The sequence below is a fragment of the Choloepus didactylus genome, chromosome 8 (assembly GCF_015220235.1).
Source record: "Choloepus didactylus isolate mChoDid1 chromosome 8, mChoDid1.pri, whole genome shotgun sequence".
Taxonomy (NCBI): Eukaryota; Metazoa; Chordata; class Mammalia; order Pilosa; family Megalonychidae; genus Choloepus; species Choloepus didactylus.
Genome location: NC_051314.1, coordinates 98,858,337 through 98,884,215, shown reverse-complemented (window position 1 = coordinate 98,884,215; position 25,879 = coordinate 98,858,337). Strand labels below are relative to the sequence as shown.

The following is a 25,879-nucleotide window of genomic DNA, read 5'->3' as shown; positions in this document are numbered from 1 at the left end:
TGTGGCTGCTTTCACACTAAAATAGCAGAGTTGAGTAGTTGCAACAAAGACCATACAGTCTGCAAAGCAGAAAATATTTACCATCTGGTCCTTTATAGAAAATGTTCATCAACCCCTGCCTTACACTAATGGGAGACATGCCAAAAATGTGTGTGTGTATGTGTAACTATATTGAAAGACAATTAATAGTGAAGTTATGAACACACAAATTGGGAAACTAATATCCTTCCACACAAATTCTCATATTTCCAGAGCTCCTTGCCTAGCTCAGTGGCACTGAATATAAACTGATGACAAAGCCACACAAATGATTGGTCCCAAGAAATTTGTAATAATTTAATATTCTACCTTAAGAAAGCATGCAACATTTTCAGTAAGGTTGTTTTTTTAAATATCAGATTGAGAAATAAGATGTCTATGAATAAATTAATCTGAATCACAATATTTTGATCGATAATTTAGCATAATTGGCTAATTAGCACAAGAAGTAACTATATCTGGGAGACTTTCACTTATGCCCACGGAGAATTAACTCATAGAGCTGTATGAAACTGATCAAAGTGTGAGTATCCTGCCCAATGCACACAATGACCAATTTGGTGACACTGGGGTTTCAAAGGGAGAAAGAGCTTTATTGAAAAGTGCAAAGCCAGAACAGGAAGCTTATAGGCCTCAGAACTGCAGCGACTCTTGGAGTTTCATAGTATTCCAACAAAGGCAGGCAGGCTTAGGACAATGAATACAATGGCTTGAGATGACAAAGTTAGAGACAGTCTCATTATTGAGCATGCATAGATTGACTGCATGTTTAGTCACGGACACACATAAGAAAATGGTAGCCTTAATGTGATGATGGGCATACATGATTTTTAGTATTATAGTGAGGTATAAGTAGTAATCTATAGTTTAAGCTACTGTGTATGTCAGGTGGGCCAATTTTGGTTAGAACTAGCTTTATCTGGTATGATGGCTTAGAAATTGGGGTGGGTTAGCTCTGAACTGACTCAGTTCCCTTCATTAATAAACATTAAGGGATTGCCTACAAGATCACAAGAATTCAAAGTTGTGAAACAAAATAAGGGGGTACAAGTGGGGCCAGTCATGAGTTATCATGGGGCCTTACGATTACAAAGTAAAGATATAGAGATAAACAAAAAAGCATCATCAAAGCATCACGGCATCTGGGATACAGTTCAGTGAGTTAAAACAGTTACAGATATTTGCTTCTGGCTATATCAAAAGGTTAACATACATCTGGGTTACAGTTCATTGAATTTCAGTAGTTTCAGGTATTTATTTTGGGCTACTCTATAATATACCAGAAAGTGAGAAAGCATCTAGATGATGATGCAGTAGCTATATTCATTTGTTAAGTCAACTCTCAGTTACATGTATACGTAAATGAGTGAATTTTATTGCATGTAAATTAAATCTCAGTAAAGCTAATTTATTTTTTAAAAAAAGAACCTATATGTAGACATTTTAAGTTGTGGTAATTTGCATAAGTTTTATGAAACAGTTTTTTTGACCATCGATATTTTTGTTGTTTAAGGTAAGTTATCAATCAGGAATGTATGAAAGGATCCACAGCATTATAGGTCCAGGCCATTGATTCAATTTCTCTCTACTTCAGAAAGTATCCAGCCACCAGGGCTGATTACAAGGTCTGCCAGTTGTCCTGTAAGAATATTATCATACATGCTTAGGGATGAGACCTGCACGAAAGTGCTGGTCAGAAGGGCAGAGGGGGAACTCACTGACCCACAGATCTATGGCTGCTTCTACCACATTAGGGCAAATATATGTCCATTTTCTGAGGAATTGGATCAGAGACTTGCTGTTACTTCAATGGGCCATCTGGTTGTGAGTTTTCAGAGGTGGGGAACTAGAACTCTTATCATCCTCTACTTATTGCAGAGTACCCATGTGCACAGGGAAAAAAAATCTGGCAATGGCTGCAGGACTATTGTGTTTCAGCTTTTCATTTTTACAAAAAGCATAGTTTATCTCCACATAGAGCTTTTGAAAGAAAAACAGATCTGTGTAAATAGGAATACATATGATGGAAAAATATTAAATTGTATATATTTAAATTTCTCCTTTCCATCTCTTGAGGAGGAAGGAGTCTGTGTGTTGCTTGACAGTGAACTTTGTGTTTCTCAATATGGTTTAACCCAAGATAAAGAACTGGGAAGGTAAAATTCCTCTACATGAGGGAAAAATATGAAAGAAAGATTCTAGAGCAGGGACAAAACAGCATGGGTGGCTAGAAAAGCAAAGGTAAAAGTGACTGTGGAGTTGTCAGACTTTAGGTATATCAGGTTCACTGGGGAATGTTAAAATGCAGATTGCTGGGCTCCATCCCCAGAGTTTCTGTTTCAGTAGGTCTAAGGCAGGGCTCAATCATTTGCATTTTTAACACATTCCCAGATGATGCTAATGCTGCTGATCCAGGGGTCTCACTTTGAGAACCACTGCAATAAAAGATCTTTAGGATTTTACTTTGGATTGCATAGAATAACTTTCTGGGTGACCAACCATCCCCGTTTGTTCTGAGAACTAAGGGGTTCCTGGGATTTGGACTTTCAGTGCTAAAGCGGGGAAAGTCTCCTCCAGCAAAGCAAGATATTTTCAGTGAAAAGCTAAACTACTTAAGTTTTTTGTGTGTGCTTTCTTTTTAATTCACTGATTAATTCAAAATTAATTTTAAGCTTTGGGATTTGTTTTTCATTGATATGCTGAAATTGACCTCAAGGCTAGGGTTGCATTTTGGAGGTTATCATCCATGAAAATCAGGGTACAGTACACTTTTGTAGCTATAAATGCACCATCACTATGACTACCAAGTTTCCAGTGTTTTGGTTTCAGCAAGCAAGTAAAAAAAGGGGCTTAATAAGAGGCAGGCTGGTCCTTGGACTATCATTTCAAAGTGTGTACTTACACAATATCCTCAGTTATTAGAATTACAAACTTTGGGAAACTCACTATTCAAGAGTGGGTGTTACATACAGAGGTAAATATGCACAGTGTTATGAGTTCATCAAATTAGGAGTGTCTGAATTGATCAGGATGGGCTAGGTTATACAACAGTAATAAATGTGAATTAATAAAGGCTTATACCAACAAATATTTATTTCTTGCTCACGCTACTTATCTTTGGAATCTCAACAGAAATTGCCAATTTTTGCCATGCCTTATTATATGATTATAATTCAAGTAGACAGCACAAAATAAAGAATTTAATTGATGTTCAGTGGTGATGGGGTTTTCCATTCTAGGATAACTTTTTTTCACAAAATAAGTATCTAAGGAAAAATGGGGGGTGGAATCCTTAATGAAGAATATAAGGTGATTATTAGTGAGATCTAGTTTTTATATATATGTCTAGTGAAAAATAGCATATCATAAAAATCCCCAAAGGTAGCTATTTTAATGGAAAGTCTTGATTTAGGGGCAGACCTTTGGAAAGCATTTATAGGTTATCAGAGATGTGGTAAATCCAAAGTGAGCAAGTGACAACTACTTCATCATTTTGTGGTTAGTAAAAAGTAATTCACTAACAAAGTAGTGGAGTATTCTGTGAAGACATTTATTGGGCCCAAAGGATTTCTTAGCATTCTTAGGTAATATGTTTTGCATCAATGATTTCCATATCTGAAGATTATTATTCAGTGGTTTGAGAAGCCATGCTGGAATCTCATTTTTTTACAAAGCTCCCAAGGAGATTTTGATGTAATTAGTCTGCACAGTGGACATGTTTAAAAAATGAAACCTGTACTTTCAATCTCATAGATAGAAACAGATGGAGATGGAAAGTAAATATAAAGTTATTGGAACTAGTGAAATATTCAGTTTGGTATAAATTGTAGATTATTTTAAAACATAAATCTATGGAGTTATTTTATTACTCTGGTCAGATGTTCTCATTTCTAGCCCTGCGTCTGCCACTATTTTCTGTGTGACTTCAGGTAAGTCACTTATTTGAACTTCAGCTTCTTCTGTAAAATGAAGTCAAGTAGGTAATTAATAAAGATTCCTACCGGTTTTAGAACCCCATATTTCCTTGCAACTTTCCAATTAACTTAAAGGGGAGCATGGGGCATGTTTAGGAGTCAGATGTTTAATGGAAGATCTTGGTGCTAATTATTATGGAGAGAAATGTATATCATAAGCATCTATCCTTGTTCTACTACCTTAGAAAATGCCCTCTATCTCTGGGAGAGCCAGTAGGCTGTAGGGTATGTGTATCAGATGATTGCACCTCCACAATTGAGGAAGACATTACTTCTGGATCATGTCAACCTCTTAAAGTCTATCTGGAGATGATCTCAAATAGATAAATACAGCAATGATTGGGAGATGATAAGGAAAACAAAGGTGAACATTACTTCAGATTTGGATCCTAACATCATTTTATTCCTGTGTGTTTTAGTTTCCTCATTGCTCAAGTAAATACCATGCAATGAATGGGCTTAAACAATGGGAATTTCTTGGATCATGGTTTTGAGGCTAGGAGAAGTCCAAAATCAAGGCATCATCAAGGCAGTGCTTTCTCCCAGAAGATGATTGGGTTTGGGGGCTTGGTACTGACAATCCTTGGTCCTTGGCTTTTCTGTCACATGGCAATGCATGTGGTGGCCTTTACTGGCTTCTCTGGGTTCCACTGACTAACAGCTTCTGGCTGCTTCCCATGGCTTTCTCTCTGTGTGTGCCCCTCCCTATTAGTCCTTCAGTAATAGGATTAATACCATTCTGAGCCAGATGGGCCACACTGTAGTTGAAGTAACCTCATCAAAAGGTCCTGTAATATTTACAATGAGTTCACACCTACAGGAATGGATTAAGTTTAAGAATATGTTTTTTTTCTGGGGTGCATAGCTCCAAACCACCACATAGTGGTTTAAATATGTGAGTTCACACCTACAGGAATGGATTAAGTTTAAGAATATGTTTTTTTTCTGGGGTGCATAGCTCCAAACCACCACATAGTGGTTTAAATATGTTCTCATGCCCACCCCTTATTCACTCTTACCAATGAGGAAATGGCAGATACTAATAGGGAGGCAGTCAGTTTAATTTGAGAAAGTTGCTTAAATTAGGAGAAAATGAATTAACTTTAACCTAGAGGAAAAGTTGAACTAAGAACTCTTGACTTATCTGATGTAGTAATCCTGACTCCTTTCTGATGTAGTAATTCACTCCAAAGTAATTTAACTGGTGTTACCCGAAAGATCATTTTCTAAAAAAAACTGCCAGCCATACATTCTTGTAATACTTGCTCTTACCTTCCTATGCCCATAACCAAACCAGAACTACTCAGAATACAGGAATTGTATCAAGGCTGCCCAACCTATAAAAGTCTACAAAGTTAACTGCCTACTATGTGAAAGCCATTTGGGGACCAGAAACACGAATGACATACTGCCACCCATTAAGATGCTCGTGCTTATGACGGTAGGAAAAGAAAACGTGGACTCAGCCAATAATGATGAAAGGCTAGCTCTGAAAAAAAAAAAATGAAGCAATAGAAATATTAATAAGAACAACCAAACAAACGTTTCAGAAACAGGAATCATTTCTTACCGAAAACACTCCGAAGTCTTAAGAAAACTGTTTTCCCCAACTCTCATAAAGGACTGTGATCCGCCTATCGGAGTATACTACGAATGCCAGCTTAATTAAATCCTTTTCAAGGGTGTCGACATTTTGATGAGGGTCTCTCTTAACCTAAAAAGTCCTCTATTTGGCGAAGTTCATTTATCAGTGAAGGGCCTCTCCCGTCCTTCAAATATTAATCTGAAAGTTTCAATCTTTGCTCCTACGACCAATGCTCCCCTCCCACACATTAAAGTTGATGAAAACAATGTCCCGGAATTGAGGCTGTCAGTTAATTCAGATCACTTGTGGGAGCTTGAGGATTGCAAACGTGGGTAAACATCGCCACCTACTGGTGATAGGTGGGAATAAGCAGGAAAAGCTGACTATGATTTGCAAACTAAGAAACTGGTTATATTTCCGCGCTGCAAGCTGCGCATGTCCGCGTAAGATATCCGAGACCCACCCCTCCCGGCGACTCTGATCACTCTGCGCGCCCTGGGCAACGTGACTGACGGAGCGACAGCCGGGTCCGTTACTTAAATACGTCACTCTGGAAACAATAGCCCGCTCCTTCCGGAAGCTCAGGGTCCGCGCTTTCCCAGCATGCTTTGCCTTCCGGCTGTTCTGGGTTCCGTCCGTCGAGTCCCGCCTTGCGCGCTCATTTCGATCCCGAGTTCCCGGTTCGAGTGTCCGGGCCCGAGAACCCCTCACAGGTTTTCCAGGAGTGGGTTCTTGGGCCGTGGCAATGGGAGCAGGAATGGCGCAGCTGGAGGGTTATTACTTCTCGGCTGCTCTGAGCTGTACCTTTTTAGTGTCTTGTCTTCTTTTCTCCGCGTTCAGCCGGGTGCTGCGAGAGCCCTACATGGATGAGATCTTCCACCTGCCGCAGGCGCAGCGTTACTGTGAGGGCCACTTCTCCCTCTCGCAGGTGGGAGTCCCCAACCTGTCCCCATCCCATGGCAAGGCAGAAAAGGCAGACCCGTCCCAAGCGCTGTCTTTTCCCCTCCTCATCCTTAGCACCCTTTCCTAGCCTTGAAACATCAAAGGAAGGGCTGGCTAATCTTTTCTTCCCGTCTCTGAGATCTGTGAAATATTTGTTAATGAACAAACCGTAGATCTGTCTCCTGGGAATAAATGGTGAAGGAAAATAATGGGGGATTGAGTGTCTGCCTCTCTTTTTGGCAGAAGGATAACTATCCCAGTTTTCCCTTCCACTCCCGGAATAAGAGGCATTGGGCTGCTCCTAGAAAATGTCAGAAAACTTCCCTTTAGTTCACCTGTCAGGCATCTCGCTGTGTATTTTGGAGGTGAGGTGGGAGGGGGAACTTAAACAACCAAGAGATGACCATTTACATGATTCCATTCCTGGATATTTTTAGGAACTTTCTATTAACTGGATAAAGTGGCAAGCAGTGAAGTGGCATCATCTTTTAACATGTATTTGACTATACAACTATACAGTGCTAGTGGGCCAAGCACTGCGGGGACTGTAGACACAAAAATAAAGCAGACATCCTTCCTCTTTTGGAGAAGCAATATAGGGTGGTGGTTAGAAATAGAAAGTCTGTAGGCAGAGAAAGACCTGATTTTAAGTCTTAGCTCTGTTATTTCCTAGTTATGTGACCTTGGAAATTTTCTGAGTCTCAGGTTAGTGATCTGTTAAATGACATAATAATAGTATCTGCTATAGGTGGTGATGCAGGATTACAGAGGGTTTAGCGCAGTTCCTGGCTCAGTACATTTTATTTTGAACCCTGTGATCCAGTCTTTCTAAACACCTCTTTTTTCTCCAAATCCCATCCAAGTTCTAACTGATGTTTACTTGCTTTTTAAAACTGGAATATTTGCATTTAGTCATCAAAATACAAGCTCTCCAAAGAGTAGGTCTTGGAAAATAGAAACTGACTTTAAGTTGTTTTCTACTGGTTGCTGATGCCTTAACAATTACAGAGCAGGTGTAAGGGCAAAAAACAAATTTTTTCTGTCATGCGTTTATTTAACTGTGTCATTAGAATACTTCTCAAAATGCCTGATTGTTGATAAAAACAAAACTTGAGCCTGACATGTTTGTGTCTGTCTTGTAGTTACTACCTCTTACTTTTCCTTTACTGTTGGTCTTTTCATTTTTAAGTGGGATCCCATGATTACTACATTACCTGGTTTATACCTGGTGTCAGTTGGAATGGTCAAACCTGCCATTTGGATCTTTGGATGGTCTGAACATGTAGTCTGCTCCATTGGAATGCTCAGATTTGTTAATCTTCTCTTCAGTGTTGGCAACTTCTATTTACTCTATTTGCTTTTCCGCAAGATACACCCCAGAAACAAGGTATGTTTTCAGAGTAATTTGTTACAAGTTTATGGACAGTCAGGTCCACAATTATTATAAATTGGTTTTATAAGATTTGGTGAAAAGTGTCTAACACTTAGTATTTGTATATACTTTGTAAAGATAAAACAAGTCCTCCTCATATCTGTTTTAGAAGAAATATATATGTAAATACTTTAGAATGCTTGTCTTCATTTGTAAAATCTAAAGTAAATATTTGTTAGTGAACCAAACCAATTCGGTAAATAGTTACTGAATTTATTCTGTGTGCTAGGCACTGGGATTACAGAGATGAATGGCACAGTCTTTTCCTTGTAGAACTTGTGTCTTTGTTAGAGGTAATAGACTTCACCTGAAGAATTTTAACGTGGTTTAAGAATGCAGGCCCCTGAAGTGGCTTGCCTGTAGGTAGATGGCTTGGATTTGAATTCCGTCCCTGACCGTTACTAGTTGTGTTACCTTGGACAGGTTACCCCTCAGTGCCTCAGTGTCATTGTGGGATTTTTTAATTATTAGTAGGGGTACCAAAAAATCATGCATAAAATACAGGGTTCCTATATACCACCCTATTATTAATAATACCTTGCATTGGTGTGGTACATGTATTCATTGATGAAAGTACATTTTTATAATTGTACTATTAACTGTACTCCATGGTTTAACTTAGGGATCAGTGTTTGTGTTGTACGGTTCCATGGATTTTAATTTTTTTAATTTTTATTCTGTTTTAGATATACAACCTAAAACTTTCCCTTTTAACGGCGTTCAAATATACAATTCAGTTCTGTATTCAGTTCTGTTAATTATGTTCACAATGTTGTCCTACCATTGCCACCATCCATTTCCAAAACATTTCTATCATTCCAAATAGGAACTCCATACATTGTAAGCCTTAATTCCCCATTTCCTATACCCACACTGTGTCCTGTTAACCTATATTCTAGATTCTGACTCTATGAGTTTGCTTATTCTAATTAATTCATATCTGTGAGAGCATACAATGTCCTTTTGTGTCTGGTTTATTTCGCTCAACATGATGCTTTCAGGGTTCATCCATGTTGCATGTATCACAACTTCATTCCTTTGTTAGGTTGAATAATTATTGTATGCATATACCGTATTTTGTTTATCCATTCATTGGTTGATGGACACTTGAGTTGCTTCTATCTTTTGGCAACTGTGAATAATGCCACTATGAACTCAGTTCGAGTCCCTGCTTTCAGTTCTTTTGGATACATACCTAGAAGTGGGATTGCTGGGTCATACGGTAGTTCTGTACTTAGCTTTCTGAGGAACCACCAAACCGTCTTCCACAGCAGTTACACCATTTTACATTGCCATCAGCAATGAATGAGTGTTCCTATTTCTCTGCATCCTCTCCAACACTTGTTATTTTCTGTTTGTTTTTTTTAATAGTAGTCATTGTAGTGGGTGTGAAATGGTATGTCATTGTGGCTTTGATTTGCATGTCCCTAATGGCTAATGATGTTGCACATCTTTTCATGTGCTTTTTGGCCATATATATATCTTCTTTAGAAAAATGCCAAATCTTTTGCCCATTTTTTTTTTTAGTTTTACTTTTTATTTTTAAATAAATTTAAGTTTACAGAAAAATTACAAAAATAATAGAGTGACCATAAACCCTTCACACACCTTCCTCTAATGCTAACATCTTACATGATCAGAGTACAATTATCAAGATGAGGAAATTCACATTGATACAATACTATTAACTAATCTATACACCTTATTCATTCAGTTTTTCCACTAATATCCTTTTTCTGGTCTAGGATCTCACACTGCATTTAGCTGTCATGTCTCCTCAGTCTTCTCGATTCTGGGATAGTTGCCTCAGTCATTCTTAGTCTTTCAAACTTGACACTTTTGAATAGTACTACCCAGTTACATGGTCGAATGTTCCTCAATTTGAAACATTTTTTCTTATATTTCCTCATATTGGATTGAGGCTGTGTATTCTGGGCAGTGGAAATTGATTCTGTGTCCTCCTCAGTACAAGGCTAATCACTGGTGAGGTAAACTCAGATGTCTTGGTTAAGGTGGTGTCAGTCAGGTTTCTCCACTGTAGAATTATTACTTTTTTCCCCCCTTGTCATTAATATCTTATGGGGAGACGCTTTGAAACTCTAATTTTTCTGCTATGTATCATACTTTAGTTAATTAGTTTTAGAATCCATCAGTGGTTCTTCCCTGCAACAGTCATTACTGTGATGTTTGACTAATGAAGATTTCTGTTTCCATCAGATTCCTTCTGTTTCCATCAGTTCTTCTAGATTTCCTAACTAGAATTCTACTATAAGGAAAGCATGTCTCTTCTCATGCACTTATTTATTTATTCAGTTATTTATTTATGTCAGTGTGGACTTATGAGTATTTATTTTATGGCTCATATCGTCCTAGATTTGGCCACTGGGACTCCTTTAGGTTGGCTCTTGTGTACTTTTGACATGTACCCGCATCATTTTTTACCACTTATTTACATTTTGTCACCATGGGATGCTCCTGCTGATTTTGTATTTTTCCTGTCCCAGACCAGGAATCACCTTTTTCTCCAAGGAGCCCTAGTTCCTTTTGTGGAGGAATGATATTCAGAAAAAACAAGGTTTTGGTGCTGGTTATGCTCATTACTACTGGGTGTCATTGCTTTTAGGCCCTTTCAGCAAATAGAAACTAGGAAATACACACACACACACTAATCCACACATCCACACATCTATGCACATCTGTACACACCTTTTTATTTCTTTAAGTACAGGTGTTTTTAAGAGACAATCAAGATAAGGAAAATTGCCAATAAATATCCCATATCTTGGTAGTAGGCTTGAAAATGGATTTTTGTTTATTTTAGTATAACCAGCTGTGATCATCAAGTGTTGATGCTTGCAGCATTAAATGTGAAGTCCATGGCATCTTTGTCCTTATGCAAATAAGCCCTTAGCTTCACCTCTTTCATTTATCAAGTATTTATTGAGCATCTAACTAGGTTCTAGGCACTGTGCTCATTAATGTAAAACACCTTTATACGCAGGACTGAACGCCTTCATTTCGGGAGGGAGGGATTCATAGAAGCGCGTTCCGAGGAGATGAGGGGCTTGCACACAGTGTGGTTGTCGTAGCGCATCATACTGCTGTGTCCACCCACCTGGTGGACAAAGGGCTCCAGTAGGACTCTGCAGTCTCTGGCCCGACTTGCGTTCTTGCCATACTACCCCACATCCATGGTTTGACAAACACACATTGCATTGGGGGCCAGTTGCACACTGAGGGCAGAGGATGCAGCACATGGGCTACAAAAGGAGTGCTGGGTAAGAGGTCCTAGCAAGCTGAAAGCCAATGAATGGTCAGAGTCTGAACAGCATATTCTTCTGTCCGACCCAGCCCTGGCAGCAGACGCCCTGGGCTCCCCATGGGAACTGGGACCCCCAGGCCTCCAGATTTCGGCCCGCCCCCTGGCAGGCAGTGCAGGTGACTGAGCCCCACAGCCCTGGCCCCACACTGGCCGCTTGGTCCAGCTCCCAGTGCTGCCCACTGGGTATGGATCAACAACAAAATGGTAGCCTTTTGCCCATTTTTTAATTGAGTTGTTTGTCTTTTTGTTGTTGAGTTCAAAGTTTTTTTGTATATTCTTTATATGAAACCGTTAACAGATATGGTTTCCAAATATTTTCTCCCATGGTGTAGGTTGTCATTTTACTTTCATGGTAAAGTCTTCTGATGCACAAAAGTTTTTAGTTTTCATGAGGTCCCATTTATCATTTCTTTTGTTGATTGTGCTTTGGGTGTAAAATCTAAGAAACCATGGCCTAGCACAAGGTCTTGAAGATGCTTCCTTGCATTTTCTTTTAGGAGTTTCATAGTTCTGATTTTTATATTTAGGTGTTTGCTCCATTTTGAGTTGGTGTTTGTAAATGTGAGGTAGGGGCCCACCTGCATTCTTTTGCAAATAGAGATCCAGTTTTTCCAGCACCATTTGTTGAAGAAAGTATTCTTTCCCACTTGAGAGGTCTGTGCTCCTTTTCAAAAATCAATTGGCTGTGCACATGAAGGTTGGTTTCTCATGCTTACTAGTTGTGTTACTTAGGGCAGGGTACCTCTCAGTGTCTCTGTCTCTTCATTTTTAAAATGGAAATAATAGTAGAATCTACCTCACAGGATTGTTATAAAGAATGAAGGAGTTAAATAAATGGAAAGTGCTTAAACTAGTGCCTGACATAACAGTAAATACTCAATAAATATTAACTATAATAATTAATTTTGATTTTAAGAGATGGTTTTGATAGTATAAACTGTGATAGGGAGGTGGGCACAAGACTCTTTGAGGATACAGAGAGGAAGCAGAGGAGCACTTATTATAGCCTGACTGAGTGGTATTTTGTAAGGCCTCACAGAGAAGATGATACCTGAACCAATCCTTGAAAGGACAGGGCTTTAGGATGGGGAAGGGATCCTGACAGGAGAAACAGCATAAGCAAAGGTGCAAAGACCACAAAATGCAGGAACTTGCTGTTTGGAATTGCAGGAATAGAAAGTCCAAGGACATGTGGCTAGAGAGGTAGGTAAGAGCAAAGTCATGAATGTCCTCATGTCATGGAGAGAACTTTGTGAACTTTATCTTTTAGGTGATGGAGAGCCATTAGTTTTAATTAAGGGAATGACATGATCTGGTTTGATAATTTAGGTTAAGTGGAGGATACAATTAAGGGAGATAAGAACACTGAAATTCTGAATGAATCTGTCAGAAAGGTCAAAAGAAGATATTTAACTTTAGACTGGGCCCATTATTTTGGAGAATATCCCTGTAATTTCGTCATGAAATTAATACGGTCTCTGGGCACAGTAGTATAACTGCTATATGCATGTTTGCATTCTTTCTAGTGTAGTGTTGAAGTGATATCCTTAAAGAATATTGAGGATGATGGCTAAGTGAATGCTTTTCAAAAGTTCTAAGACTTAAGCTCAGGGCAATAAAACCACCTACACTGTGTACTGTTCATCTGTGTATTCCCATAGAACTTTATTCAGTGCCTTGTACATGGAAACTTCTTAAATATTTGCTGAATGAATCAAAATACTTTAGGCCATATATGTTCTTTTAGTGGCTTCCAAACTGATAGGTGAAACTGAAATGTACCAAGAAGTGGTCCTATATATGAATGTTGTCTTCTTTTGTGTATGCTTCAAAGCTAGAAAAAAGATTAATGTTGAATAATTTTATTTAAATAAGGTTCAGGTTGTTTTCTCTCCTTTTTGAAATATCTTCATTGGCTCAACAGAAATAACATACTTGCTTTATTGTGAAAATAATAGTAACTGTGTTTTTTCTGCCTCCTAGGCTGCCTCAAGTATCCAGAGAATCTTGTCAACATTAACAGTAGCAGTATTTCCCACACTTTACTTTTTTAACTTCCTTTATTACACAGAAGCAGGATCCATGTTTTTTACTCTTTTTTCCTATTTAATGTGTCTTTATGGAAATCACAAAACTTCAGCCTTGCTTGGATTTTGTGGTTTCATGTTTCGTCAGACAAATATCATCTGGGCTGCCTTCTGTGCTGGAAATGTCATTGCACAAAAGTTAACTGAAGCTTGGAAAACTGAGGTACAAAAGAAGAAGGAAGAGAGGCTTCCCTCTATCATCAAAGGACCATTTTCAGAATTTAGGAAAATTCTTCAGTTTCTTTTGGCTTATTCCATGTCCTTTAAGAACTTGAGTACGCTTTTCCTTTTGACTTGGCCCTACATCCTCCTAGTATTTGTGTTTTGCGCTTTTGTAGTAGTTAATGGTGGAATTGTTATTGGTGATCGGAGTAGTCATGAAGCCTGCGTACATTTTCCTCAGCTATTCTACTTTTTCTCTTTTACTCTTTTTTTTTCCTTTCCTCACCTACTGTCTCCTAGCAAAGTTAAGACTTTCCTTTGCTTAGTTTGGAAACGAAGAATTCAGTTTTTTGTGATTACCTTAGTCTCCTTACTTTTAATTTGGAAGTTCACTTATGTTCATAAATACTTGCTGGCAGACAATAGACATTATACATTCTATGTGTGGAAAAGAATTTTTCAAAAATATGAAATCATGAAATACTTGTTAGTTCCTGTGTATATATTTGCTGGTTGGAGTATAGCTGATTCATTGAAATCAAAATCAATTTTTTGGAATTTAATGTTTTTCATATGTTTGTTTACTGTTACAGTTCCTCAGAAACTATTAGAATTTCGTTACTTCATTTTACCTTATGTCATTTATAGGCTTAACATACCTCTGCCACCCACATCCAGACTTTTTTGTGAACTGGGATGTTATACAATTGTGAATTTCTTTACTTTTTATATCTTCTTGAACAAGACTTTTCAGTGGCCAAATAGCCAGGACATTCAGAGATTTATGTGGTAATATCAGAGTTATTTTGAACTGATAAAACAGACTTAATATTTGGACTGTTTCCACAATGAACAACTGAATAGGTAGAAAATTGATGGAATTTCTTTAAGGCACAATGGTGATCCTCAGATCACTTCAGATCAGAATTTTGGAATTTAAGTGTTAAAGAGCTGCAATAAGTTTAAGACCTGCTCAAAAAGCCAGTATAATAATGGGAAAATAAAATTGTTAACAATTACCTCATGATATCTTTCTGCTACTGTTGGCCAGTCAAAAGCTTGGAAACTTTATACTAAAGTTTAAGGACACAGTTTGTTTCACAGTACTTGGAACTTATTTATTAATCCTATGTTGAAAGCAGTAGCAGACAGATTATTTGAAGAATATTTAAAAATAATCAGGCAATATTCTTGATTGAAAAGTTTCTTAACATTCAGTAAATACACAGAGTTTTACTTATAAGGCTGAATATACTCGCATAGATAGTAATATTATAAATAAGAGGCTCATTTTTGTTTAAGAATGGAGTTTTCTGTTCTTGTTTAAAACTAGAAATGATAAAGCTCTTTCACTAATTCCTAATACAAAATACATGATGGCCAAAGATAAATCATGTTGATGATAATGCCTTTTAAAAGGATTTTTCTTTCTGAAATACCTAACTGTAGGGCTCCTATAACAAGTTACCACAAAACTGGTGGCTTAAAACAGCAGACATTTATTTTCTCACAGTTCTGGAGACCGGAAGTCCAAAATCAGGGTGTCAGTGAGGTTGGTTTCTTCTGGAGACTAAGGGAGAATCCACCCCATGCATCTCTTAGCTTCTTGTGGCTGTTGACAATCCTTGGTATTCCGTGATTGTAGATGCCTCACTCCAATCTCTGCCTCTGTCTTCACATGGCCTTCCCTTCTGGGTCTAACTGTCATCTCTTTCTTGTAAGGACACAGTTTCATTGGATTTTGGGTCCACTCTAATCCAAGATAGCTCATTTTGAGATCCTTAATATAATTACATCTGCAAAGATGTTTTTTCTGAGTGAGGTCATATTTACAGGTCCTGGATCGGCATATCTTTTGGTGGAACACTATTCGACCCACAATAGTTACCAAAGGAGATTTAGAATAAACCTCATAAGATTTGCAGGAGATAATTTCTTTGCTGAGGTCTCTTAAATAAAACTGTATCTTTACTGAGTGGTTAAAAAAAAAAGTGACCTGAGGTCATATAATTGTAAAGCTAAAATCAACCGGTATTTGATTCTATAAATCAAAAAAAGAAAAAACAGAAAAAAAAATAAAAAACTGGAAGGAAGTTTAGAAATCTGATCTAGTGTTATTTTCATGAAATAGGGAACAACTGCTCAGGTAGGAATTTTTTGCATTGCTTTTGGATCCTTTACTGTTTTGAGTACACTCATTGAGTTCTGTTACTGGAGAGTATTATTTGGACATGTTAACTTTGACGTGTAAACTTAGAACTGTGACTAGAGTTCATTCTTTTAATCTAATTTTGTTTCCAACCTTTCTTAATGGCTATAAGGATAAACAAATTATTTTGTCCTCAGTGTTGGATTGTGCTGTGTTTTAAATGGAATTGGAGAGTATTCTACATTTGCAAATATCAAATTGTATGCTTGTGAAAATTACAAGGATAGTTATAAGTAATGAATGCCGGGCAGTCTTTTGTTATACTTCATTTAGTACTTAGAAAATAGATTAATTATTTGATTCAGTCATAACAAGGATTATGGATAAATGTTTATGCAGACTGTTAAAATTAGATAAGAGATGCTTGGGAGAAAATCTGAATTCAGAGGGAAACTGGATAATCTTTCATTTTTTTCCATGCAGTATTTAAAATATGGTACTTGGCATTTTAGCAAAGAATGCCACAAATTAAAGGGTGCTATTTATTTTTACTAATTATTTATTTTAAAACAGAGATGCTTATCATTACTTTTGAGTTTAAGATAAATGTTTTGGTTAAATTCTCTTAGGCATTTAGAAGACAACGATTTGCTGGTGAATTTTCTAAGATATGTAATAGATAAAATGAGTATGTAAGAAATATACAAACTCAGATATTGTAGCACATCTGATCATTTTCCCTTTAATTGTTCAAGATCCTATACCAGACTTATCTTTGCATAATCAATCCACTTAAAAAAACTAGGAGAGCTAATCATTCCTTGCTTTTAGAAATATCCTAAATTACATGTGTTTGAAGCATTTTTCAAGAGTTGCCATATGGATATTTTGACAGGAATTTTAAAACTTAGACTTTATTGAAGTGATTAAAAAGTGAATATAAAAAAGTTGTATTGACACACTAGGTAACCCGAGGAGCTTATTTTTATCGAAGTCTGTGAGTAGGATTATTTTATAGTATCATATAGTCCATAAATTATTTTAGCATCAGTAATAAATCCTTTTCAACTCATTCTACATTATATGAAATCCATGGATATGGAGTATTATTTTTATGTAGCATTAGTAAGGTTCCAGTGTACTGTATCTTTCAGCACAGTTATTTATCTTTTCTCTTAGGGGAATACCTAGAAATCTTTCATAAGTGCATCTGAATATGTATTTAGATGATTTGGAAATGCAGTTTTCCTGAGTTAACACATAGCATATCATTATGGCAAGAGAAACTATTTTCACTGCCTGGCCTTTTCCTTCCCTTCTTAAAGTTATTTCTGGAATGTGGTTAGTTTGTCATAAAGTACTTACTAGAAATAACTTAATGTAAAAATTTAACACTACTTCTAGTTTGAACTTAACTGCCCCTTTTCTTGACATTATTTGCTTCATAATTGTCTGAAGACAGGAAATCTTCAGTTTTTATTTGGAACCCTTAAGTAATGGACTATTTTTTAACTTAATCTTAATTAAAATACAGATGAATATAAAGGGATGAATTCATTTTTACTAGGTGAGATAGCATTTATTATCTTTGAAACAATTAAAATTCCATTTAAAAATGAAACAAGAAACACACGTCATTCAAACACAAAGTTTGTTCTAATGGAAATTTAAATATGACTTAAAAATTAGAAAAAACATTGAACTTTGGAGTTAGGATTCCTATACTTGGTCATGGCTCTGCCATCAGTTAGGCAAGTGGTTTAATCTTTGGCCCTCATTTAAATGAGAGTAATATTTACCCTACCTCCAGTCAGTGCCTGTTATGGGTCTGGCCTTATTTCATGAAGTTCATAAATGTGTCATGTAATAAATCTTCAGTAAATATATGCCAAATGAAGATTTTAGTATAGAAAGGAGTGACTATCATAGAGAAAACACAAAATACTACATAAACTTAAGCTAATTTTTGGAAATAAATTATACATTTCATAATAAGAACCATTCTAACTCTTTCTGCCCAAATTTTCTGATATACTGTTAAATTTTTTTTTATAGGATGTGATTTCAAAATTGTTTCTTTGAATGAAAAATAATAAGTAACCTTCAACTATTAATTTATAATAGCAGTAGAGCTCTTGATGGTTATAAGACTTTAAAAGGAAAAGAGATTTCAGCAAATTACCATTATTTTGTGTCATTTTACTTAGGCTGCATTTTACTTCCCTAGTAATAACTTAATTTTCTTGTATTTAGAGTACTTTTTATATATTTAAATGTTGACAAGGCAAATATTTCCAATATGCTAAAACTTGTATAGCTGAGAAAAGTATAATAAAATTGGATAGATTGGAGATATATATATTTTTTAACACATATACATGAATCCAAAACAAAAGCTTTAATATTTGAAAATTAATTTCTCAGGTAGGAAATTTTGTCGTAGAAAAGTAATCCACTTATTTCTTTATAGTGTACTTCTTTAAAAGGAGCTTTTGATGAATTTAATGTTAACTTAATTTGACCTCAGTCCATCACCATCAGACCAAAGGAAGATAGTATTGTTTGGATGAGAAAAATAAAAATATTAAACATACTGTTTTTCACACTGATTGAAACTTGATTCAGTTCCTCCCACATATGTATTTGAATGGCACATAAAAGATGATGAAGAGAGGAGAAAAAGTGATGGTGATTATTGCTATAATTTGTTGAGCACCTACAATCTTCTAAGACATTACACTGGCTGATTTATACCTAATTATCTCATTTGATCCTATTCATATTCCCATGAGGGAGATGTTGATTTATGTTTGACTGTTGAAGAAACTAAAGGTCATGCAGGTCAGGTACTTTATTCAAAGTCCACACTGTCACTGAATGAACATACATTGGTCTGACTCCCAAGCTTGTAAGGTTTTGATTGTGCTAACTCTGCATTACTGTGAAAAGTTTTTCGTTAAGAGAGGTAGACTGTGGACAGAGAGGTAGTAGCCTGTCTTTAGTCTGCATCAGCCAGACCCTTCTTGGCATATTTAGAGTTGGATGCATTTATTTTTAAAAATGCCAGAACCTGTTTAAAGATCGTGAACAAGGTGATGAATGTTAAAGTTGTGTTGCAAGAGAAATGGCTAGAGAATATGGGATGTTTAACTTGGAAAAGAAGAGATTTTATGACTTGATAAGCTTTCATAATATTTGAAGGATATTGGAAGAAAGATTGGTCTTATTCTTTATTGCCTAAATTATAGATAAAGGGCCAAAAGTTAGATTTCAACTTATGAAAAATGTATATTTCTAGTTGTTTCATCTCTTCAAGGAAATGGACCCAGAAGAAAGCAAGTTCCCTGCTCCCTGTAAGCAAGTTTCTATTTGTCAGGGATTCTTGAGGGGTTTTGGATAGCAAGAAGGTACCTGGAATAAAATGACTTTTTAAGATGTCTCACAAGCCTATGATTATAAATTCATAAATTTATCACAGTTCATTTTCTTTTTTTGCATTAATTGGTAAGTTCTGGTGAAGCTTGTACTTCTGGTGATTTGCATGTTGTGATATATTTTAAATTTCTAAACAAAAATTGTAATTTTAACTATTCTGTTGTAGGAACAAATTCAAGGTACACAACTTAGTATTTTAGATATAATGTTTGAGAGTACTACTACTATCATGGCATTTAATTTTTTTCCATTATTTTCTCTTTTAAATTAGTGAATAGAATGTGCTTCTATATGAAAAGATTTTCTCCCCTACTGATAGGAAAGGCACTATATAAATTTTTAATGCAGTGTCCACTAGGTGGTGATAATGTGTTAGATTTCCAAGTGTTCCTGTAACTAAATCTTTTTTTACTAGTCTGAAATTAAACTTCTTAAAAAATAGGTTTGTATTGTTTTGAGCCACAATGTCATGTATAGTCATCCATGTCTATTTATTATGGTGTTATTCAAAATGTTTCTTGAATTGTGCTACTCTGTTACTGTGAAAAGTTTTTCATTAAGAGAGGTAGAATATGGACCTGAGTAACCATAGAATCTCTTCTCCCACCTCTGTTTTCATTGTCTTGAAGAATATTACTCTAAGGTAAATATTTTTTAAAAAATCACTTGTCTTTTGTAATCCTGTATTAGATGATTTAACCTAATGTACCTTCCTATATAACATTGTTTGTTTCGGAAGGCATAGTCATGATTTTTTCCCACAGTGAGTGATGATAGATTGAAAACTCATATAGCATTGTATCTGGCACTGTTTTAAGTGCTTTGCCCATTTTATCTCATTTAATCCTCGTAATAATTCTGTGGGGTCAGTATTGTTAATATCTTCACTGTGGGAAAACTGAATATAGAGAGATTAAGTATTTTCCCCAAGATTACATAGTTAATAACTGGTTGAGCTGGGATTTTAAACCTAAGAAGCCTCACTCTAGAATCCATGTTCTTAACTACTATCAAGTTTAGGGGAACGGGCACAAAGTCTACCTTTAAATTCATAGCATTTTAGAAATATGGTCATGCAGAAGGTGGTTATACTCCTTACTTTTTAGGTCAGGACAGTAATTTTGGCACTTCTAGAGGCAGATACCCTTTGATCTGCCATTGTGTCTTCTATTCCTATTTTTGTCATGTTGCCTCAAAGTGGTATGTATATGTGTATATGTAAATTTAAGGGAAGGAAAAATAAAATTTAGACCTGGAGTCTTAACCCATGTTAATCTATATTAAATGTAAAACTCTGTTTTAATTTGAATGACTCTAGCTACTAAATGGAGGAGTACCCTTGTTTCAAAATTAATATTTAGTCTCCAAAGAGATTGCTGCTGTGTAAAGCAAATTGGTTAAACATGATTGTTTTTTGTTTTGTTTTGTTCTTTTTAAATTCTGTTTGGTAGAGTGGAATCTTCTATTTAAAAAAATCTATGAATATATGTGCTAAATGCTTTTAGGTTTTATATTTTATTAGTTACTCTGTTTCTCTAAAATGGAAATATTTGACTTCTGAAATTATGTTGTGGGTTCATGTCATTTAAAAATGCTTTCTGTGTAAATATTCTTCATAGGAATAAAAGATTTTTTCCCCTTTTTAAAAAACTAATTCAAATATGTTTTTATTTATGTTTGTAAATAAATTCATGTTTTGTAATTTTATAGTTTATTATGTCTGTGTATTACATTTTCTTATTAAAACTAGGAGCTAGTGGCTTTTTTTCCCCACTCATTCTGTACTACTCCCCATTTTTCCCTGTCTACCACCCACAGAATCCTAAGCTTTATTAGTTTTCTTGAAATAATAGCACTGAATACTATCTTTTAGGTATCTGCAATGGGAGCCCATCAGTAGCCTGAGTGTATATAGACTCTTTCTTTTATGTGCATAATAATCCTAAGAAGTAGGTTGTACCTAATTAAAGGAAGGTGAAATTACTTGCCCAAAGTCTGTCAGACAGTAGGATGTAGAGTCAGGATTTGGACCCATAGCTTTCTTTTTCTGGTATAGCAAGTGGCCTCTAGGAAAGTACGCTTTAAAGACATCAGTTATGCACATGTAGAGGTAGCTTGGATGTGGGATGAGTATTTTTATGTGGATTACTGCAAATACTTCACAGGTTTTGCCAAACCCAAGTGAAAAGGGATTGTACAAAGCTTTTAGTAACCACTACAAAGGTTAACTTGGAAAGAAAAGAAACCCAGTTAAGAATGTAATAATAAACTTTTGGAGGTTAGGACTATTTAATAAACCGTATGTTTAGGAAAAAGTAAGTTTTATGGAAACCTCCAAGAATGGGCCAACTTGGAAGCTCAAGGGCTGACTATCCTTTTTGTGTTAAGTCCACATGTATCACAGACTCTCGCCTGCTCCTTGTAGTCTTTACTTTCTAAGTTTCAAAGAAAAAAGAAAGAAGTAGAGAGTTATGTTCTTTGGCAATCTTCATTAGAAAACTTATGCATACCTGCCTCTGTGATCTATTTCCACCATCAGTAGCTTATCTAGACTTCTCTTTGGTTGTGATTGAGTTTCCCAGTCAATGATGTATCTCCAAATCTCATTTCCCACAGTTGTGGTAAGATAGGATTAACAAAGAATGCAGGAAGGATGAAGTTGTCTAGTAGGGAGGCTATGGACCTCATTTTTCCTACTTGTCAAGAACTGAATTTCAATTTCTATCACCCTACATACCAGACATAAAAATCTACCTAATAACAGCTAAGCAACAGTGACAAAGAATGCTCTGGAGAGACAAGACAGCTAGCTGACAAGGAATGTGTCATGATTAGAGATTAATTTCCAAATATTGGAGGACTTTCTGCATGTTTTACTGTTGCTGATCTCTGGTTTAATATTGTTGTGGCCAGATGACATTCTCTAAATTTTTAATCTTTTTAAAATATATTGAGGCTTATTTTGACCAATAATCCATGCAGTTGAAAAGGATATATATTCTGCAGGTGTAGGGTGTAGTCTTCTCTAAATTGTTTTTTTGATATCAAGTTGTTTGATATGGTTGTTCAAATTTTTTATGGCCTTACTAATTTGTTTTTTTGGCTAGGTGTTCAATCAATTGCTGAAAGAAGGGTGATAAAACTTCAAAATATGACTGTGAATTTGTCCATCTTCCCTTCATTTCTGTAGTTTTGCTTCATGTATCTTGAAACTTTATGTACATATATGTTTATGATTGTATGTCTTCCTGTTGAATTGACCCTTTTATGAATATAAAATGTCTCTTTATGTTGATGGTTACACTTTTTGTCTTGAAATATACTTAGGCTAATACAGCCTTATAGCTTTTTTAATACTTATTGTTCATATGAAATATCTCTTTTTCAGATGATGGGGGAGGGTATTATGCGGGAGACTGAGTTCATAATAAATAATGAAGCCCCAGTAAAAACTGGACACCAAAGCTTGGGTGAGTTTCCTGGGTTGGCAGTACTCTGTGTTTTCACACATGAATTCAGGAAGGTAACACATCCTGAGAACAAAGCTTTACATTTGGAACCCTCCCAGGCTCTGTCCTATGCATCTTTTCCTTTGGCTGGTTCTGATTTATATCCTTTCTCTGTACTAAACTACATCTATGAATACAATAGCTTTCAGTGAGTTTTGTGAGTCTTTCTAGAGAAATATCGAAACTGAGTGGTTTTGGGGAAATCCTGAACTTGCAGTTGGTGTCTGAAGTGAAGGTAGACTTGTGTAGACTCTTCCCTCTAATTTTATAGTTGGACCCTGTGCTGGTTTGGCTATATTATGTCCTCTAAAACACCGTGTTCTTTGATGCAGTCTTTTGGGGTCAGATGTATTAGTGTTGATTAGGTTGGAATCCTTTGAGTGTTTCCATGGAGATGGGACTCCATCAACAGTGAATGAAATGTTTGAATGGATAATTTCATGGAGATATGGACCCCTCCCATTCAGGGTGGGTCTTGATCTATTCACTGGAGTCCTATAAAAGAGCTCACAAACAGAAGGACCTCAGAGCAGCTGAGAGTGACATTTTGGAGTTGGCCGCCAAAAACAGACTTTTGCTGACATTTTGGAAATGCTAGCCCCGTTTGCTCCGGAGAAGCTAAGAGAGGACAAAACACTCCAAGAGCAACGTTTTGAAGAACACACAGAAGCTGAAGGAAGAGCTGGAGCACAACCCAGGATTAGCAGGTGCCAGCCACATGCCTTCCCTGCTAACAGAAGTTTCCTGGACACCATTGTCCTTCTTTTGGTGAAGGTATACATGTCGATGCCTTAATTTGGATATTTTCTTGGCCTTCAGATTGTAAATTTGTAACCAAATAAGCCAATCCGTTTCCGGTATTTTGCATAATGGCAGTGTTAGCAAACCGGAACAGACCCTAACTCCTTGCAGTTGGGATCAGAGGGCCCAGGCAGATTCGGCAGTCTGGAAGACTATTCTCGACCTTGCAGTTTGGCTAACTTCAAGTACCAAGCCAATCATACATTCCTGGAATAAATCACTTGGTCATGATGTATTAACTAAGACTTGCCAATATTTTGTTAAAGATTTTTACATCAGTGAAATTGAATATTGATTATCATATGCATATAAGAGATAGTGTGCTGGCATAGAAATGGTAATCACATCTGACTAAAGAGTCAAAGAAATATTTCATGGGAGAATTGGTATTTGAGATTATACTTGATGGAAGCTGTTGAGCCATGAAAAGCATTCCAGGCAGAATGAAGGGGCATAAACAGAAATTCGACAATAAAACTACTCTATACATGAGATGGCCAGCATTTACAGAATGCTTCCTCCATGCCAGACAGTACTCTTAAGTGTTAAATATGGCTTAATTTATTTAAGACTTGTAACAGCTCTATGAGGCGAGTATTTTTATTATCCCCATTTTCCAGACTCAGAAAGTGAGGCCTGGGGAAATGAAACAATTTGTTCAAACTAAAAGGCTAGTGACTGAGATTCAAACTTAGGAAATATGGTTCCAGATCCTGCCCTCAACCAGATTAGTATACTGATACACTCTAGTCTTGTATAATGAGACTTATACTTCAAAGGAGCTGAGGTTATTTTTAGGTAGAAAATAAGAACAATGTTCTGCTACATGCAGTGAAAAGCAAGGAAAACACAGACCCTGTTATAAGTGGCTTGGAGATAAACAGCTATTGTTTGAGAAGGGATGGCCAGATTTCAGTTAAAACAAGAAGATTCAGGGAATGGTTCTGTGACATCCCTCCCAACCCTTCCCCTTGATATCCTGCCGTAGGTGGTGCAGAAACCAGGGAATGCTCTTAAACAAGAAAATGCTGGGTTTTGGGAGCCTCCATTAAATTCTCTCTGAAGGGTTTTGAAGCCAGAGGAGAAATGCAGTCTTCTCAGGAGAAACATAGGAGAGGAAGCAGGGACTTTATCAGTCTTTCTCAACAAGTACTTTTGTGTATAATTTATTTATAGTTTATGTTATAATTTATTAATCTCTACAAATCTGGTGAAAGAACCAAAATTTAGATGAAGAAACCTGGACTGACTGGAATGTTGACTCTTAAGTTATGCCTCTGTACATGCTTGGTCTTGTGTCTGAATGATGAAATATATTGTAAGGTTTCAGAGTTATAAGGAGGACCCAAGCTAGGAGCAAAGTGGGGAAGACCTTCTTGATCTACAGAAGTGATTTTTTTTATTGAGATTGTTCCCATGCCATACAGTTATCCAAAGATCCAAAGTGTACAATCAGTTGCCCAACAGTACCATCATACAGCTGTGCATCCATCACCACAATTTTTTTTTCCAATTTTTAGAACATTTCATTACTCCAGAAAAGAAATAAAGACAAAAAAAAAAGGAAACTCAAGTCCTCCCATACCTCTAACCACCCCCCCTCCATTATTGATTCATAGTTTTGGTATAGTACATTTGTTACTGTTTATGAAAGAATGTTAAAATACTACTAACTGTAGTACATGGTTTGCAATAGGTATATATTTTTTCATATATGCCCCTTTATTATTAACTTCTAGTTATAGTGTCATATTTGTTCTAGTTCATGGGAGAGATTTCTGATATTTGTACAGTTAATCACAGACATTGTCCACCACAAGATTCACTGTTTTGTACATTCCCATATTTTAACCTCCAACTTTCCTTCTGGTGACATGCGTGACTCTGAGCTTACCCTTTCCACCACCTTTATACACCATTCAGCACTGTTAGTTATTCTCACAACGTGCTACCATCACCTCTGTCCATTTCCAAACATTTAAGTTCACCCTAGTTGAACATTCTGCTCATAATAAGCAGCCGCTCCTGATTCTTTAGCCTTGTTCTATATCCTGGTAACTTACATTTCCTGTCTATGAATTTACATATTATAATTAGCTCATATCAGTGAGACCCTGCAATATTTGTCCTTGTGTGTCTGACTTATTTCACTCAATATAATGCCCTCAAAGTTTCTTCACCAACCCATTTTTTAAGATGGTTCACACACCATACATTCCATCCTATGTAAACAATTGAAGGTTCCCTGTTTAGTCATGAATTTATGTATTCACCACCATTGCCTCTATCTATATAAGGACATCTCCATTTCTTCCACAAAGAAAGAGGAAGAGTCAAAGAAGGTAGAGAGACAAAAGAAAAGGAAAAAAAGAAACAAAACAAAGCAAAACATGACAGCTAGGAAGCAACAAAAGGAAAAACAGCATTAAACTAAAGAAGAAT

General features: G+C 36.3%; 1 protein-coding gene across 1 annotated transcript; it reads left to right on the top strand.

Annotated features, from left to right (window-relative positions):
- The first annotated feature begins 6,221 nt into the window (after positions 1-6,221).
- Positions 6,222-23,018, top strand: LOC119542330 (dol-P-Glc:Glc(2)Man(9)GlcNAc(2)-PP-Dol alpha-1,2-glucosyltransferase). The gene is made up of 3 exons (XM_037847019.1): positions 6,222-6,526; positions 7,730-7,927; positions 13,278-23,018. The coding sequence occupies exons 1-3, from the start codon at positions 6,344-6,346 to the stop codon at positions 14,334-14,336; spliced, it is 1,440 nt and encodes a 479-aa protein (XP_037702947.1). The 5' UTR covers positions 6,222-6,343; the 3' UTR covers positions 14,337-23,018.
- The last annotated feature ends 2,861 nt before the right edge of the window (positions 23,019-25,879 follow it).